We start from the raw sequence: 18,513 nt of genomic DNA on the forward strand, positions 1-18,513 counted from the left end.
GAATATAACATCAATAATTAAATAATTAGCATATATAATAATTAACTATTAATAATTTTTTTTAAAAAAATAATATACACTTATATTTAAAAATTTTATAAATATTGAAATATCAAAACCGCATCATTCCTCTCTTAGAGCTAAAATTTCAATAAAGCAGAAAATTTTTAAACTTTGGATTGAACCAAAAAACAGTCACCAGTTTACTGGGTTCATGGGATCAATAAGAAAACCAATGAACCAAGAGGGGGAGCCATCCAGAGTTCAGCTCTCAGGAATACTTGACGGAAATATTGTCCAAAAAACAAATATTCCTTCACAATCAACGTGCCAATCAGAAAAATGGGGCATACGACTATTAGTGTCCGAAATAGTACACTGCAAAAACAATTAAAAGTTCACTTCATCTTTATCATCAACTTGCATGTGTTCTAGGGTTTGATTACATTGTATCATCTAGTCTACTTTATTACATCACTAAAATGATCTGTTTACATTAAGATACAGACCCATAAATGCAATGTATGATTGAATCCGCAGATTAACTTGTTTCCATCCAAGCATTTCAGCGCGACATCTCATGAAATCAGTTTCATGCAACTCTGAACCTGCAAAAGCCGAATCAGCATCAGTGGAACATATTAACTGACCCAAAAATGCATTTTATTCAATTAACAAACCAGTACAAAATACACTTTTTCTCTACTGTTTCAAGATGGTTTTATCGAAGATATTCGATTTCGTATTGCACTTCAAATTAAACTGTCCTTTGACAAAGGAGTGACCTAAATGAGCAGCGTTAAACATTATACATAATAAGTTTATGTTAAACAGAAACATAGATTCAAAATAACCTTGGCTACTTGCAAGCAATTGCCTTCACTAGGCAGTAAGTTTTATAAATGCATACATGATAGAGACAGAGTAGATAGGGGATCAACTTTAATGGATATGTCTGAAATATATGATGATGAGGATTGGAGATGAACATAAATTGCACAAGAGGAGCAAATATCCTACGAATCTACTTTGCTCTACAAAAAGAATACCGTGAAAATGATTTTATAATAAAGAAGAAATGTAACATGAATGCACCTGCAGTATTGCCATTGTTGCAAGTTGGAATAGAACACAAAATTCATTGTCATGATCCAGTCTTTTTCCAACCTTCTCTAGTGGACTTAAGCTACCATTTGTGATTTGTTTGATTGTCTCCCTACCAGAGAGGAGAGAGAATTGACTGACACAGGTAGGCCTCTATGGAAAGAAATCAATTTTCTTTGCTATGGAATACAATATATATGGCACCTCACTGTGGAGACTGCACTTATCATGAATGGACACAGCCAAGTCCATTGAATCAGGTGTGGGAGAGGTGGAGGAGGTCACAATTTACTGATAAAGAATCTTAGAATAATCATAACATTTCCATGATTTCATGATAATTTCAAAGTGTAGACCTTGGTTATGAAATTCAGATAATAAAACATGGATTTTCATACTTAAGCATAAATATTTAACCGTCAATACTCAAGAATAAATCATGCTACTCTGTACCATATTAACTTGACTTAGTGATCACTTTGCCTTGGAACTTTTTTGTTATTGTAAAAGAATCTATTTTATGTCTACAATCATGTGCGTGCAATTCGATATCAAAACCAAACTTTAATTTTAAGACACTAGCAGGGTTCAATCTTGTTACTCATAGATATCATGCTAAATTTTGATTAAATGACAACTTATCCTAAACATAAAGTATGAATATATGTTTATTAGGTTTATTCAAAATCAATAACTCAAATCAACTGAAATATATGATAGAAATAAGTAATAGATATCAACATTATGTTTCTGCAAAAATATAGTTTTCATGACACTTAAATGAGTAGAAACCAGGACTTCATCTTTGAATTTTCGAGAACAAACAACTTGTCATTACATCATTTTATCAAGCATATCATTGAATGATTTTCATCTTCCAGTTATCACAACTTACCACACAACATGTTGCAATATAAAGAATCCAAAAGATTCTATTATCAGTATTATAATCTAAAGTTATTAATCCGGATATTGAGGTTAGTCACATTGACCCATTATTTTCTCATGAAGGTGAGAATCACAAAATAAATGTGTTCCCTCGGTGTGCAACAACACCACAATAAATATTGGTAAAAAAAAACAAAGAACTACCAAGAGTCATTTGACAGAGATTCACAAACTAGCACAAATCTCAGTTTAACTTCAGAAAAACTATTATTTGTGTGCTAAATGTCTAACTTTTGTGTGTTTACTTGAATGGAAGTAAAAGGGAAAAAGTAGTAGGAATTAGAGATGAGGAAGGAATGGAGAGAAAGCATGGACCAGCTGGCTGGCTGTGTAGGTGTTAGCGACAAGGGATCAAATCACATATAGCATATATGATCCCCTATATGAGCTTGGTTTCTATATGCAAGATTAGACAGCCTATACAATCAAATATGTGGTCTGTGCAATTGCGTGTGTGGTTTCATGTGATCGCATATGCAGTCTATATGGCCATATATATGGCGAGACATCCAAAAAATTGAAATTATAGTTCATTCCAATTGATTTGTTATAAACAAAACAAAAAGCTAATCATCATGTAACTTAGTTCCTTCTCAAACAACTTAGTTTATGATGTTTTCTCCTTAAAGGATGAGTATTACCAAGAATCATGGGCATAGAAATCCCAAATTGCTGGATGCCAAGGGAAAATTCACAGGTCCAGATATTTTAAAGAAGGATTAATACACGAGAGAAGAAGTAAACTCACTCATGGTAAAAGCTTCCCGGCACGGAAAACTGCAAACTTGGATGCTTCAGAGTAAGCGTAAGGGATCCCATTCTCCTTCAAGAAACTCTCCAGCAACTCCTTGGCCTTCTCTGGGTCAGTCGTCTCGCATTCCAGTTCGTAGCTAGTTCCGAAATCATACCGCGTCTCATCAAGCTCAAGCGTCAGCCCCTCCTTCCACGCGTAGACCGCCCTGACGTTCCGAAACCCTCCCAAACACACAAAAGATCGCATCTTTCCATCCGATCCGAACTCCTCGAGCACCCTCCTCATGATCCGAGAGGAGACCGCCGCGTCGGCGAGCCGCAACGGGTCGGCAGCGCAGGCGCGCCCGAGGGCTGGGTCGATGTCCTCCTCGTCCTCCTCAACGCGGCTAACTCCACCGACGAGGCTGGCCTTGGCCTTGAGGGAGATAACGCACCGGGCGTCAGCGTCGTAGAAGCGTATGCGGAGGACCGCGAAGCGGGAGGAGAGTTCGCCGGCGGCGCCGTCGAAGAAGAGATTCTCTTGGAGGTGGGTGCGGAGGTGGTAGGGGGCGAGGGCATCGGAGAGGCGCTGGTGGCCGTCGGCGTCAGGGAGGCGGAGCTTGACCTCGACCTCCATGGCGAGGGCTAGGGTTAGGGCTGGTGGAGGCCGATGCGCTGGGCTTTGGCGGCGGCGTCGAGTGGGGAGGGGTCGAGGAATTTGCGGAGGGGGTTGGTGTTGGGGTCGGGGCGTGGACTGGAGGTGGCGGCGCGATTGCGGCGGGCTTCTTCGATCTCTTCCTTGTCCTCCGCCTTCACTTCGATCTTGCTAGGCTTCCTCCTCAGCATCCTCCTACGCTGCCAGCTTCATCTCTCCTTCCAAATCTTCTTAAACTACAAGTACCACCCTAATTATTTAAAGAAAAAAATAATCAGAGGTGTGGGAAAATCGAGGCTAAGAAAAAATATCCACGTCTGTTTTTCCTATAATAATTTTAAAATTTAAGATAAAATAATTAAAAAAAATGATCCAAAACTCCCTAGTAAGAAAAAGTTTATTTTCATTTTCTACATATAAATTTTTCTTGCATACAAATTCGAATACATATTGATTTATCTAATTATTCTTTATTTTCTTCTATAGTATAAAAAGTTCAAAAGAAATTATATCGAGACTAATATTCAGTATATTTTTTTATTAAATTAATCAGGACTCTTTTTCCACTTAATCAATCAATCAAAAATTTATACCAATTAATTAACTTACTATGAATTGATTGATCAATCGATTCAACCTAAGTTAATTAATTAGTATAATTCCCAATCGACTAATTATGTGAAAAAGAGTTGTGTTCAATTAGATGAAAAATATATTAGATTCTTTTTAAATGATTTTAAATTTAGAAGGGATTATATCTCTTTTTAGACTTTTTTGTACCTATAAAAAATGAAGGTAATTGGATAAATTGGTGTCCATTATAATTAGTTAGGGAATGAGAACAAATATTTTCTGATTTACCTATTTGTCATTTATTTTTTATGGATACAAAAAGTCCAAAAGGAGGTATAATTCTTCCTAAATTCAACATATTTAGATTAGAATCCAATATTTGATTAACTTAGGATGAAATAATTGATCAATCGATTCAGTCTAAGTCAATCGATTAGTATGATTCCAATCGATTGATCATATGAAAAAAGAGTTGTACTCAATTAGATAAAAAATATACTAAATTATCTTTAAATAATATTGAGTTTAGGATAAATTATAACTCTTTTTATATTTTTTGTATTTATAAAAAATAAGGACAATTAGATAAATTCGTGTCCATTATATTTGATTAGGGAATGAGAATAAATATTTTCAACAAGATAAATTTTAACTTATGGTTGAAAATTTTTCTCTAATTTACATCCAGACAATTATTTTTCACTATATACTACATTAATTATTCTAAAATTTTATTTTCTTTATTTTTTTATTATTTTTTCTCCCTATATAATATCTACGCTCTCAAATTAAATAATATTTCAATATTTAAAAAATAAATTTCATTTCTTAAATTTTAAGAAATATTATTCATAAAATTTAAATTAAGTTTAGAAATACTCCATCACATGGATGGCTCTAACCCTGTCAATAAAAATACACTTTTTACCTAGAAGATAAAATTTGAAATATAATTTATCCATATTTAGAAATCAATCTCTAAAATGTTTATCCCATTTACCATTCAAATTTTATTTTTTTATTATTATTCCTTTAAATATTTTACCACTATGGCATTCTGCATAGGCGACAAAAGTATACACTTTGCTAACATATATCAAGTTCTTCATTAAATTCATGACACCTATTTCTCAAAATTGATATCTCCTCATGAATCCCTTATATTTTAAGTAGTGGAAAATTTACGTGAATCAAATGATCCTAAAAAATAATGAATGAGACCAATTAAAATTATCAAAATTTTTTTCTTATGTTTTAAATAGTAGATTTTGTCCTATTATATCTCCTGACAATTCCTCAATTTGTTATTCGGACACCTTGTGCGAATTTAAATTATTCACTCGATCCCTATATCTTCCCTATCCGGATCAAACTAGAGGAATGTTTTATTTTAATTTAGATTATATTTTTTCTTAATCCTCTTATCTTAGCACCTATTATTCACTATAACAAGTCCCCTAGATTATAATATCACGATAAAATATTCAAATTATCACCAAGGTATTTAGTTTAATCCCTAACTATGATGTATTTGTAAAAAATTTTCCTCCAAATGGAACGTGCAATTAAAAAATGTTGAACTTTTGGATTGTCCACCGCACACACTTTCCGATTTACCCTGATAGCTGATGGAAAAATTTCATAAGACCAGACCGATTACCTCAAGGATAATTAATGAGGCTAACTGAATTTATCATTTTTTATTATTTACTACAACTATAATAATTAAAGGAAACTGAACTTCTAGACTGTTCACTACGCGCACTTTTCGATTTATATTTGATTCATATTCAAATTTATCAAATTTGATTCGAACTCAAACATGTTCGATTTTTTTCGAATCAAACTCGAGCCCAAATTATATTATTCGATAGTTCGCGAACCGTTCGTGAGCCTTAATATTTTATTAATATAAGTTAAATATATATTAAATAAATAAATTTCAAACCTTTCGAGTACCTATGTTTGAGCAATAATTCAAATAGTTCGCAAATATATTCGAATCTTTCGAGCCGAACTCGAACCCGAGCCATAATTCGAACTGAACTCGAACACAATTTTAAATTTTTCGAGTTTCGAATCAAAACTCGAACTCAAATATAGCTATTTTGAACCAAATTCGAACCTTAAATTTTTCAACATATTTGATTCGATTCGGTTCGTTACACCTCTACCTATACCTTGGCCACTTGCACTAATGATAAAAATCACCCATAATTAATGGCTAAAAATCATCCATAATTTACCTTCTATGTATTAGTCTAAAGACAAATTGACTAATACACTAAGGGTGAACGAATGACCTTTTACCACGTATTATTCACTCTAACTACATCATATTCCAAGCCTTATAACAAACTTATGATAACAATTTTCAAATCTTTGTAAGTTTTCATTTAAAAATCTACAAAATCTTTTACAGAGATTTCAAGACGCACACACGCAAAAACCCACATGATTATTTCTGACAAAGTGGAGAGGAATAACAAAAATATGCTACGTATTTTTAGAATTAAGAAAATTAGAACATTAAGTATTCATTAGGGCCAGGCTTAATCTAGCTCATTTAAGTGAAATTGCATCTGGAATTAATACAACAAAACATGATCAACTTTGGCTGCCATAATACAAGAATATAATATCCAAACGTGTAACAGTCACTTCAAATGATCTGTTTGTCCAGAGAGCTATATGAACGTATATCAATTTCCAATAACTTACACGATTAGAACTTCCATACCTGATTGTTGGCCTGTGCTTTTGACTGGTGATTTTTCAATCATTTGCATGATTTAAACTTCCATGACTAAATGTTTACTTGTCTTTTCCCCTGCAATGCAGGCCGAGAGTCAGGCAATGAAGATCATGCTAGCAAGTTGAACAGATAAAGTAAGTGTTTGAATCATATTAACCCCATGGAGCCCTATTTGATAGCTTGTGAACATATATAGGCCTGCCGAGACCTAGTTCACAAGAATAAATTCCTATTCGGCAAAATCAAACATTCACCTCCAGCACATCCTTATATTCCTGACGTTCAGAATTAAACTGTCACCAAATCGACCTAACTGACCAACAAATTACTATCGGAGTGTTAAGAATATCATGAGAACCATAAAATTCTTAAGTACATTGAAAATTTTAAGCAAGAAAGAGAAGGCATTGCTATCTCCTGCTGTTAGCTGTCTTCGCCTTGTTCAGATTGGCAAGCTCCTCGATCAGCTTTTTCTCTTCGTTACTTAATCTCTTTGGTATCTCCACCTGGACCCGGACCAACTGATCTCCCCTGGTGTTTGGCTTACCAAGATAAGGAACCCCTTTCTTAGCCATTACAAGAGTCGTACCTGGCTGTGTCCCGGCTGGAATCTTCAGATCGACCATTCCATCCACCGTTGGAACCTTCATTGTTGTCCCTAAAATTGCATCAACATATGATACCTTGCATGTGTATAGAATGTTGGTTCCATCTCTCTTAAGCACAGGATCCGATAGCACTTCAATAAATACATAGAGGTCACCCGGTGGGCCACCTCTCCTTCCAGCATTCCCTTCTGAACGAACTCTCAAACGACTACCAGAGTCAACACCAGCCGGGACTTTCAAACTTATCCTCTTTGATTTCCGCACACGCCCATCTCCTCCGCAAGTGTTGCATGGAGTGGAGGACTCACCCGTGCCACCACAAGTTGAGCAAGTCATGACCTGCTGGAATACACCAAGAGGTGTCCTTGCTGAAGAGACAACCTGGCCTTGACCGCCACAAGTGGAGCACTTGCTAGGTGTCGTGCCTGGTTTAGCACCAGAACCGTCACAGGTTCCACAAGTTTCCAGCCGTGTAATCTCTATTTCCTTCTCCACACCAAAAATTGCATCCTTGAAATTTAGAATAAGATTGTAGCTCTCATCATCACCCTGCATGGGCCTGTTGCGTGCAGCTCTTGCCCCGCCCATCCCGCCCATCCCACCCATTCCACCCATCCCTTCAAACAATGACTCAAAGAGATCAAATGGATTGCTGAAATCCTGCACCAAGTACAAGGAAAACAGAAAACATTATAGAAAAATGAAGTTTATCGAAGGATTAGTCTTTCCCATAACAAAGCCACCAATACTGACCCCTGTGCCCATGCCAGCACCTTTCAGGCCAGCTTCTCCATATTTATCATACAGGGATCTCTTTTCATCATCCGACAAAACCTGTAATAAACTGATTTTTAATGATGCAAAAGATCACCATGTTAAAATCAACCAGTTAGATTAAACCTAAACAAGAGAAATGACCTCGTATGCATTACTAATCTCCTTGAACTTTTGTTCTGCTCCAGCATCTCTAGAAAAAATAAGGGATAATGAAAATTAGCCCCAACTTGAATTATACATTGTTCATATATAAAGCTGGCAATTCCAAAGCTTAGTAGTGATGGCTATTGAATTAGACAACCTCAGCGCATAGCAAATCATCTTGATCCTTAACAGTCATTTCATACAAAAATTGCTATACAAGAAAAGAAAAACCAATAAAATAAAGCTACTTTTTTTTTTCAAGTTGCTCAAAAACTAATTCCTTTCTTGTTATTTGCTGTTCAATAATTCCCCTTCATCTTCATTGTGACAAAGTGCCAAAATTGCCCCCACAGGTGTGGTGCAATAGAAAAATACTCAGAGCAGTAAAAGACCAAGTTTGAATCCCCAATGGGATGAATATTATGGAGGTCGGCTTCTGAGTGTGCTTGTCCGAATTTACCTGGTAGATGATGCAGGAGAGAAGGTCGTTTACCTCTAGGATTAATCGGGTGAAGCCCGGACACCTAGATTATAAAAAAATGACCATAATCTATCCACAAAGCTGAAATTATATATCATGCCTAAAATTTGATGCCCTTCCACAAGCCTGTATGGCTGTATCTAGTAAAAGCAAATCACCTTCAAGTCAACCACATGCAATGCTTGTTCACATATTAAGTCAACAACAACAACAACAACCAAACCTTTATTCCACTATATGGGGTCGACTATGGTTCAATCCTCTACTATATCCTCATCTATATTTGAATAAATTTTATCTTATTTTATTATTTTTAATCAAGTCTTCTTTCCTCTCCCTCTTTCTCAATTTATGCGTGTATTTGTCATGGTGTCACATTGCCTATTAGTCGATTAACTAAAAGTGCCTTAGATTAAATAATTTATTAAAGGATGAATATTGGGATGTGGCATGGCATTATATTCATTCAATTATACATTTGAAGACTAGTAAGGGATGAGTTCAAATTTGTAATAAACATTATTTATTCTACTCACTTGTTTACATCAGGATGATAACTCCTTGCAAGCTTCCGATAAGCTGCAGACCAGAAAAACATAAGTGGACAGATTTAGCTAAATGAGATAACATACAAGACGAACATATGTTTTACTTCTTAAGAAAAATAGATGAAATAAATCAAAATTTGACATATTGAACCAGTCAATATTTAGGGGCACATTCTTTGAAAATAGAAATCCTTTGTAAGCTTAGAAATAATGATATGCTACTGTAAAATTATTCCAAAGCTTTATAAATATAAATAACTAAGGTGCTACCACCTATTAAATAGAAACACATGCAGTCAACCAGACTATCGTCTTCATCCTAAATTAAGTTAGCACTTTCTTCTCTTCGCTAGGAACACAATTTTTTTATTAAGCAAAAATTTCAATCCAACGCTCACCTAAATCCAACCTGACAATGCCATCTTTAAGTTAGCTGTTCAATCTTTAATCATGTTATTAGTGATTAAACAGGAACTTATCTTCTTTTTGTTGGTTGCAGAAACAAATTTAAGATGAAACCCACTTTTCAATATTTGGTTATTGATATAAAAGGTGCAGATATACATGTACAGTGAATATCATAATTCATTGTGTGCCTTTAACTCTAGGCTTATGTTAATTTAGCATTTGCATTTATGAATATCTAAATATGTTATATTGTTTTACAGAATTAACAAAATTTTGACATAGCTATGATTTTATTTATAATTTATTTTAAAAAACAAAAGAAAAAAAAAAGAAGTAGTCCGGTGCATAAAACTCCCAACAATGCGGAGTCCGAGGAAGGTCTATCGTATGCAGTCTTACCTCATTGCAAGAGGCTGTTTTTCAAAACTCGAACACGTGACCACCAGGTCACACGATAATAACTTTATCATTGCGGCAAGACTCCCCTTCATAATTTGATATTTAAAAATTTATTTTTTAAAAATATTTTTTATCTTAGATTTTGGCCACAATACGACTTATGAGGAGTTATAAAGGACAACGTTTCCTAATTTTATGATATGTCAATATGTTCAAATTTTTACATTTCATACGTTATTTTATATTTACGTACTTTTATTACTTTTTTTTTCCTTTGAAAAATTTATAACCTTATCTTGTTATCATAATACAAGATTTTTATGCTTTAACTAAACATTTGTTGTTGACTTAAATAGTTTTGAGTGTTAACCACAAAAAAATGCAAAGAGAAACTTATGATAATCTCTACGAAAGTATAGTGGTGAAATTATTTAAGAAAAATATAACGATTATACAAATATGATAAAATATACATATGATGATATTGTTACTAGTGTTAAGTTATTAAGTGTAAAACAAATGATTTGTAATGGCAGGTCAACATCAAGGGTCAATTTTAAATCTCTCTTTTCACATTAGTTATTATATGAACTAACCAATCATTCTATAGATAAATCTTCTTGATATGTTATTTATTGACAATATAGCTGATCCTGTCCGAACGCTGAGTCGATGGACGCTGGGCACGTGGCGCTCTCCGCCCTGATGACGTGGATCTCTGACCGGCCGTATGGATCTCCGGCGAACCTGCAAAGAAATCGGGTCGGGAAGGGGTTCCCGGCGACGACCTTCCGACGCTCAAGTCAGGCAAGAGGAAAACGATGAAGCGGCTCCAAAGATGAGAGATCGCGTACCTCCGACGAAGTCTGAGGGCTCTTATATAGAGCTGTGGAGAGACTTATGCACACCTACCGAGGCGTACACGTGTCATTTACCATACCTTAGTATGAGCTTGCCAGAGGAGCATGCCTGACACCATACTGCTACAGTCCGAGCACCTCTCTGATGGGACAGCAGAACCTTCTGTCGTAAGATTCTGTGTATGACTTGATCGTTGAACATGCCTATTGTCAGAAGATGTTCCCCCATGTCCCCTTGTCCTTGTCTCTTTTTCCCTGAGCCGAGCGTCCATCCGCTCGGCAAGCATCGGTTCGACCGGGCGTAGGTATCGGTCCGACCGGGAAGATTTCACTCCATCGCGTGCTCGGCTGAGACTGTTCCTTCACAGCATTGATGCTTTACGCCTCGGCCGAGCGGGCTACTGCTCGGCCCGGCGACCCTGTTCACCATGAGCGTCGGAAACCCGACTCCCCGTCGGGTTGTCTTTGACTCCGCTCGGACCCGTTCGGCCGATCGACCCAACCCTTCTCCGATCGGCTGACCCTCAGGTTGACCCTTTTGACTTTTGACCTCTACGTGTCCTTGACTCCCCTCAAAGGGGGTCCCTGTCCTTACCGCCGGATCAATAGCATTAGTTAATGATAGTATAATCAGATTAAATTTGAACTAAAATTATGGACAAAACGTTAGAAACTAAAGGTTTAAACTAAGCAGCACATATAACCTGAATATATAAAATGTAGTAATAGTTAAGACTGATGGATATACAATCCTATCTTGGATCTATCATTAATATATATATATATATATTAGGAAAGATATAATTAATGGGTTAGTTTTCAAAACTATCACGAACTTTCAAACCTGTCAATCAATGATATAGTTTACATATCAGTAACAAACCCAACATATGCTAAAAATTCATCCATTTGCTTTCAATTTGCTGATGTGAAATAATACTGAGTCACATAATATGAAAAAAAAAAAATCTACTATTATACACTCAAGTTTGGAATAAAGTAATTTCATAAGTGATCAGAATAAGTCTAGTCCTCTATAAGAGAAGAAAAATATCAAAAAAGTGTTCATTTAAATTCTCATCACCCTCCTAACATTATTTCTCTAAATTAACATTTCTTTCTTTAAAGTTTTCAAGGGAACAGCTAGCCTAGAACTACCCCTTAAGAAAGTTCATTAGTTCCTGAGACTTCTTCACCTATATTCCAAGTCAAGCCTGACCAAGATACTACTTCTTCTATATCTTTATTTATACATTATACTAACACTAGTAACATGATTAACATCTTTTAATTCTAAGGGATCTCTCCCCTTTTTATTTTTGTGATCTTCAAGCTTGCCTTCAATTGGACAAACACATTCTTCAGTAGTTTATTCCTTCTTTTTATATGAACCAACAAAATATCCATTTATTGGTTAATAATTTATGTACAATAAAAAAAACAAGATTAAACAATGACCTTCATTCTCACTTATCCTCTCAAAGGCACTCCAATTTCTCACACCTATAGAAGCTACATATTATGTTATGAATCTTAATTAACACTACTTACAGATGGGAAGTAACTAATCCAAACACAGACCACGAATGTGCTACCAATTTAAATTAATCAACAAAGTTAGTAAATTTCTAGAATTTATTCAAATTGACAACCAAACTTAACCTAGTAGTAAGTATTCCCAATGCTAAATTTTTTATTATTTTGTAATCTTTGCCTCACAGCTAATGGTTTTCAAAAAGTTCTAATGCTTCAATTTCAGGCTTATCACATTATGCTAGGTGGTAAGGTCAAGATAGAAAGTTTATGTCTCTACATATGTGAGTATACCCTCCATAATAACACTATCGGACTCTTATCTCCATAGAGTCCCTATAATGTAAAAATGAATTAAGGCAATAAGCAGCAACATCTAGAGCACTATATAAATTTCCTATAGCTCAAAATATGTGCTCATCGCTATAGCATTTGCTAGTCAACCCAGGTTTTTTTTTTAACTACAAAGTCTTATAGTTGGGAGGAAAAAATTATGTAGCCAACCTATAATAATTGAGACAAACACAGGATAATGATGAAATACCAAAAAATGTAAAGTATTTTATTACAAATTATATATAGTTCTATGTGAAACAAACAATGCCTTAATTTTTATCCAAATTGACTAGCCAATCACTTAAGTAGCCTATAAGTCACTTTTACACTTTCTACAGTTTATCTCTTGTTTTTTTTCGATTACTTTGTTTTTTAAAATTAGGTGTGGTTGTAACTGCTCTTAGGAAGAGTGCACATTGCGTATTAGTTTTTATTATATACAGTAGGATTTCTTATTCTCTAATAGGACTATACAATGTAATAGCATATCAAAACTATTTAATAAAGATTAACAAATGCATTAGATGAGATATCTAAGCAACAGACCTAGGCCATTGGAAGTTGAACCATTATACATCCATGAGAGGTTGAACCACTATGAATCCACGTATTAACCTTTTGCTACAATTAGCCTTGTTTAGTCAAGGTGCATTATTGATTAATTGCTTCCAAAATATCATGATTTTGAAGCAACTGAATGGTATAATTAAGAACAAATCTATGAAGTAATAGTGTCAAGATAAACTTGATATTTGTTATAAGCATTTTTCAAATCCCATATTTGTAAACATATTATAGATTTTCCAGGAAAAAAAAACTTTAATAGAATTCACCTAAGCCCGGAGAGATATCTGTCACACTTGAGGAAATATTCATCAACTCCTATTCAACTATTCATTATCTTCCATTTAACTTTAAGAACATCCATTTTCAATATTCTTCAGCAAAAAAGGTTGCTCAATTTTGTAACAATAACCAGTTAGAATTACATGACAGGCTTCTTTAATCTTGTATCACTTTGTTGATCCCAGCTTGACAGTTTCATGATCTCTAAAGCTGCCTACTTCTAGAAGATGGTTTTGCAGACATGGACCATAAGTTCATGCCGACATGCAATTCAAAATGCCATAAAATGTAACAATCTACTCATAAGATATTCCCTTTTGACATTCCAAAACATTAGCGGCTCCACATTTGGATACCCAACATTTAACGTGGGCACAATAACTGGCAAACCAGAGGTGCATCCTTCCTCCTCCCCTTGCACTAGGGAAAACTCCTAGGCATTCATTCCAAAACTGAAAGGTTGGTGCTGCCACAGTTCATCGGCATCAGCTTTTTATTTTATAAGGACAGGTGTATCGCTGTGGCTTTGTTGGATTTTCGGAACATCAAAATAAAAAAGAGCAGTCAATGTACGAGGGGTTAAAGAAAACAGGGAATATGATGCAGCTGTATGGTCAAAGTGCGAGACAATAAAGGTTTTCGAGATGACTGGGAGATAGATTAATGTATCCTTAATGTAAACACAAACATGCATAGGAATCCTATGAATGCAGTACAAAAATTGCATTAGAAGCAACCAGAATAAGCCTGTATAAAGTATACTTACCACTTTTTATTTCTGATTTACTTGAATTTCTTGAAACACCAAGGACAGAATAGTAATCCTAAAAGGGATCATACAAAATAGAGGACAAAATATCAGCGAAGAAAACAAATTAGTGCAAAATCCAATCTCCATCATCTAATGGTTAAAAACCACGAGAAACAAATCCCACTTACAATATCAGCTCTGACAATGAATCGTGATCCCCTGCAACGCCTACTCTTTAAACATGGTCTGTTATTGAATAATAAAGGAGAGAATGAAGCTTGAGCAAGGAAACTTGGCCATGATGAAGCCAGGTGGTTCCTAGTACTGCAAAATATACAAAATTAAGCCAACTAGAAAGGATATAGAAATGCATATCATATTATCATACCTCAAATATCATGTGAGATAAGAAATTTTCTTTTTTTTTTTTAGCATCAAGCTTTCTTCATCTCAGATTATAAGGAATAGCAAGTTACATGTTCACTGAATATCAGTTACTAAATCAGAAATGAAATGGTTTCATAAATAACAATGGTTTTCTATTGAAATTGAAAAGTTGTACAATGGTTTTCTATTGGAATTGAAAAGTTATTAGAACACTCCTGATCATAGGCATTACCTAGTAAAGGTTCTGAATTCATTTGTAGATGTATCTTCTACATCTAAATAATATTATTCATAAAGATGGTAATTGCATGTATGGTACTCAGATCATACTAGCTTCTGTCTTTTTCTATATTAACTTAGTTACTTTATATAAATTAATATACCAACAAAGCCTCAAACAGCATTTCCCTAATTGTCAAATTAAATCAACTTATAATCAGTAAATGACCATACTTGTGGATTTGCCGATGCTTCAAGCATAATTTGAACATATAACTTTCATAAAAATACAAGCATCATATCAGAATGAAAAAAAAAACATATGCATTAAAAGCAACCACCATGATACTGGTTCAAGTGTAGTACAGAAAGAAGAATTATCAATGCTCACGCAGTTTGTGGCATCAGCAACATTTTCGCAAAGCAAAGCGGCTTAGATCCCAGAGATGCATCTTTAGATATAGCTTGAGGATGTACTCCTAATTGAGATATTGAGGCTCCTCTGCATGGTACAATTGCCATTGGACTGGTGCAGCTGACTAAAATGAAACGGCAAATTGAACTTCTTGATTACTATCTGCAGTAGCAAACAGAATGTCTGAGTCATCTCTTAACGTTAAGAGTATAAGTGTCTAACATATCATTGGATCACTACCTCTTGAAATCCCTACTTAGTCATAAAACACAAAATCCCTGTAACGGAGTGCTGCTAAAAGAACATTTGGACACATAGTCAGGTATTCAGATGAACTAGATGAAGCTAAAAGATAGATCTGCAACGTAAAACTAGGAGACACAAAAGCAAACAGTGCCTAAACAGGGGTCGACACAACCCTAAACAAATTCGAGACTCTTCATTCCATCCCAATCTATAAACACATAGGAAACCATTAGGAATCACCTCAAAAGCTCAAAGTAGCAAAAGGGTCTACAAATCGACACCTAACCGACTGCAAATAGGTCATCCTTCGCCGACCAAAAAATCTCAAAAACAACTACCAAGTATAGACGTGGAAAGACGAGAGAGCTCTGCAATCGAACGAGGGGGAATCGAGCGGCTCGATACCTGAGGCGTCGGCGTCGGCCGGAATCGCCTTCGCCTTTGCGCTGGGACGGCGTTGGTGTGGCAGCGGGCGATAAGAGGCGCAAGGGAGAAGGGGAGATATGAGAACGAAATCCCACGACTAAAACGCCGACCAGATTCGGGCTTCGCGATCGCCTACGATTGGGAACCACCGAGTGAAGCGACAGCCGTCCGATCGACCCAATTGCAAATTGCCAGCGCTCTCCATCACCTGCTTGAATCATCTAGAACCATCCATGAATCATGTTGGTAAAGCCGTGTGTGTATATATATATATATATACTTTCTTTTTGTTTTTCTACTTTCATATTTATTTTACCCACTTAATTTTTTTCAATCAGTTTAAAATTGTATTGTTCTTAATTTAAGCTATTAAATTCTGATATTAGGATATTAATATATTGAGGAGGTTTTTAAAGATAGATTGATTTTACTTTAAAATAATTTAATTAATTTTAGTCAGTATCATTGTCTTAATATTATAATGAGTTTATAATAAATTTTATTAAGTTGTCTATTTAGGCTTAAATTTTCATGACTTTACTTTGACTCTATCCAAAATATTTCATTTTGGAGATATTTTATAATGTGAAATTTTGATATATCCTAACATCTTTTTTCTCCAACATAAAATTTCTAGTTTCATTCCTATATCTTGAATCATTTTAAATCGAAATTAATATACTTCTGTATATGTTTTTACCATGTAAATTGACAATAGTACATTTTTTTTAACGAATAAAACATAATTAGTTTTAACCAAAGAAGGATAAAGAATTAAAAAAACTTATTTATAAATCATAAAATTTTAAATAAATTTTTTAATAAAATTCTAAATATAATTTTGAAAGAAATTTTTAAAGAAATTTGGAGCCTATTAATAAATGGAGCTTGAAATGTATTTGTTTTGAATAAAAATTGGGAAAGTTTTAAGACTTTTGCCAATCAAAAGCAACTTGCTTCATTAATTAATAACACTAGAATATTAAATATATGATTCTTTTTCTATTTCAAGATGTAATGCTTATTTCCAATTAGATAGAAATATTTTTTTTATCAATTTATAATTATTATCTGATCTTCCATATTGGAATAGAGAAAATTAAGGTCCATATATACAAATTAAATAACAATGTTTTTACCCTCAAATGTTTATTATAATTTTTGAAATACCCTCCTAGTGACACTTAATTAGTATAAGTTAACACAACATGCTCTTTAAATTTTTTATCTTACAACTAAAAAAGCTTCTATCTAAAACTTAAATATGCACCCTTTTAAATTATCATTTAAATTATTTACTTATTAATAAATATACTTTTTAAAAAATCTTAGTAAGCATTTTGTTGCATTTTATATTAATCATACCTTATAAGTAATTATGAAAAGTAATTAAAAATTGAAATCCTTGAAATACATCTTGAAATTAAAAATATAGATTAATTTATCTTGTTTAAGATTTTCATAAAAATTTAAAATTATTAAAATATTCCTAAAATTTTATTTACTTTTCATTACATTTAAATTTAACATGCAGTTGATCAAAAAAGGGGAAAAAAACTCAAAAGCTGAAGGGGAAAAGACACAAATTAAAACTACACAGCTCCTATAAAATTAAGTAGATTGTTAAATAACAATATATAAAATATAAAATTTTTAGTTAATTATATAAGATATAGTTTAATTAATATGGTTTTCATAATATATATTATCCATTTTAAAAAATATATATATGAAAATTTGACAAACGGTTAGTTGACTTCATTTTTTTTGCCTATATAATTTTTTAACTTTTAATTTTACCTACTTTGTACATATTATATCTTATTTAAAAAAATATATATATTGTTAATTAGTTTGTTGACCCTGCAATTTTACAAGAAAGTTTGCAATTTACCTACTGATAAATAGCTTTTAACTAAGAATGATAAAGAATAAAAAAAATAGTTAAAGCTAAATCAAAGAATAAGAAAAAAAATAGATTATTCGTAATTATTTAGACCCTGACATTATTTTAATTTAAAACTAAATTAAAATTTAATTAACTGTTAAAATAAAGATAATAATATAAAATGCATCATTTTTAGCAATTAACTATATTTTAGTGACTTAATTCAACAAAAGAAGGGATTGAGAGTTAAGATTAGTTTAGAGTTTAGGATAAAAAAAATGTATGCAAAGTTATGGTGATTGTTATAGAGTATTTCTAAAGTTTTATAGAAATTTGAAGTCTATTAATAATTGGAGCTTTAAATTATTTACTTTTTAATAAAAATATTATTTTTTAAAAAAAATCATAGAAAGCATTTTATATTAGTATTTATGAAAAGTAATTAAAAATAAGATGAAAAAAATGTAATTTTTG

The 18,513-nt window shown here is 33.6% G+C and overlaps 2 protein-coding genes across 2 annotated transcripts; both read right to left on the reverse strand.

The window, feature by feature from the left end:
- Nucleotides 1-358: 358 nt before the first annotated feature.
- Nucleotides 359-3,646, reverse strand: LOC122007039 (triphosphate tunnel metalloenzyme 3-like). The gene is made up of 2 exons (XM_042562799.1): nt 2,801-3,646; nt 359-608 (listed from the first exon to the last, which is right to left on the reverse strand). Exon 1 carries the CDS (start codon nt 3,419-3,421, stop codon nt 2,801-2,803), a length of 621 nt encoding a protein of 206 aa, XP_042418733.1. The 5' UTR covers nt 3,422-3,646; the 3' UTR covers nt 359-608.
- Nucleotides 3,647-7,016: 3,370 nt separating this feature from the next.
- LOC122007038 (chaperone protein dnaJ A7A, chloroplastic-like) lies at nt 7,017-16,284 on the reverse strand. Its single transcript, XM_042562798.1, has 8 exons — nt 16,131-16,284; nt 15,456-15,641; nt 14,647-14,782; nt 14,474-14,531; nt 9,314-9,356; nt 8,294-8,342; nt 8,129-8,209; nt 7,017-8,035 (listed from the first exon to the last, which is right to left on the reverse strand). Exons 2-8 carry the CDS (start codon nt 15,584-15,586, stop codon nt 7,178-7,180), a joined length of 1,356 nt encoding a protein of 451 aa, XP_042418732.1. The 5' UTR covers nt 15,587-15,641; nt 16,131-16,284; the 3' UTR covers nt 7,017-7,177.
- Between the last annotated feature and the right edge of the window lie 2,229 nt (nt 16,285-18,513).

This window comes from Zingiber officinale, chromosome 7B (assembly GCF_018446385.1).
Source record: "Zingiber officinale cultivar Zhangliang chromosome 7B, Zo_v1.1, whole genome shotgun sequence".
NCBI classification, from domain to species: domain Eukaryota; kingdom Viridiplantae; phylum Streptophyta; class Magnoliopsida; order Zingiberales; family Zingiberaceae; genus Zingiber; species Zingiber officinale.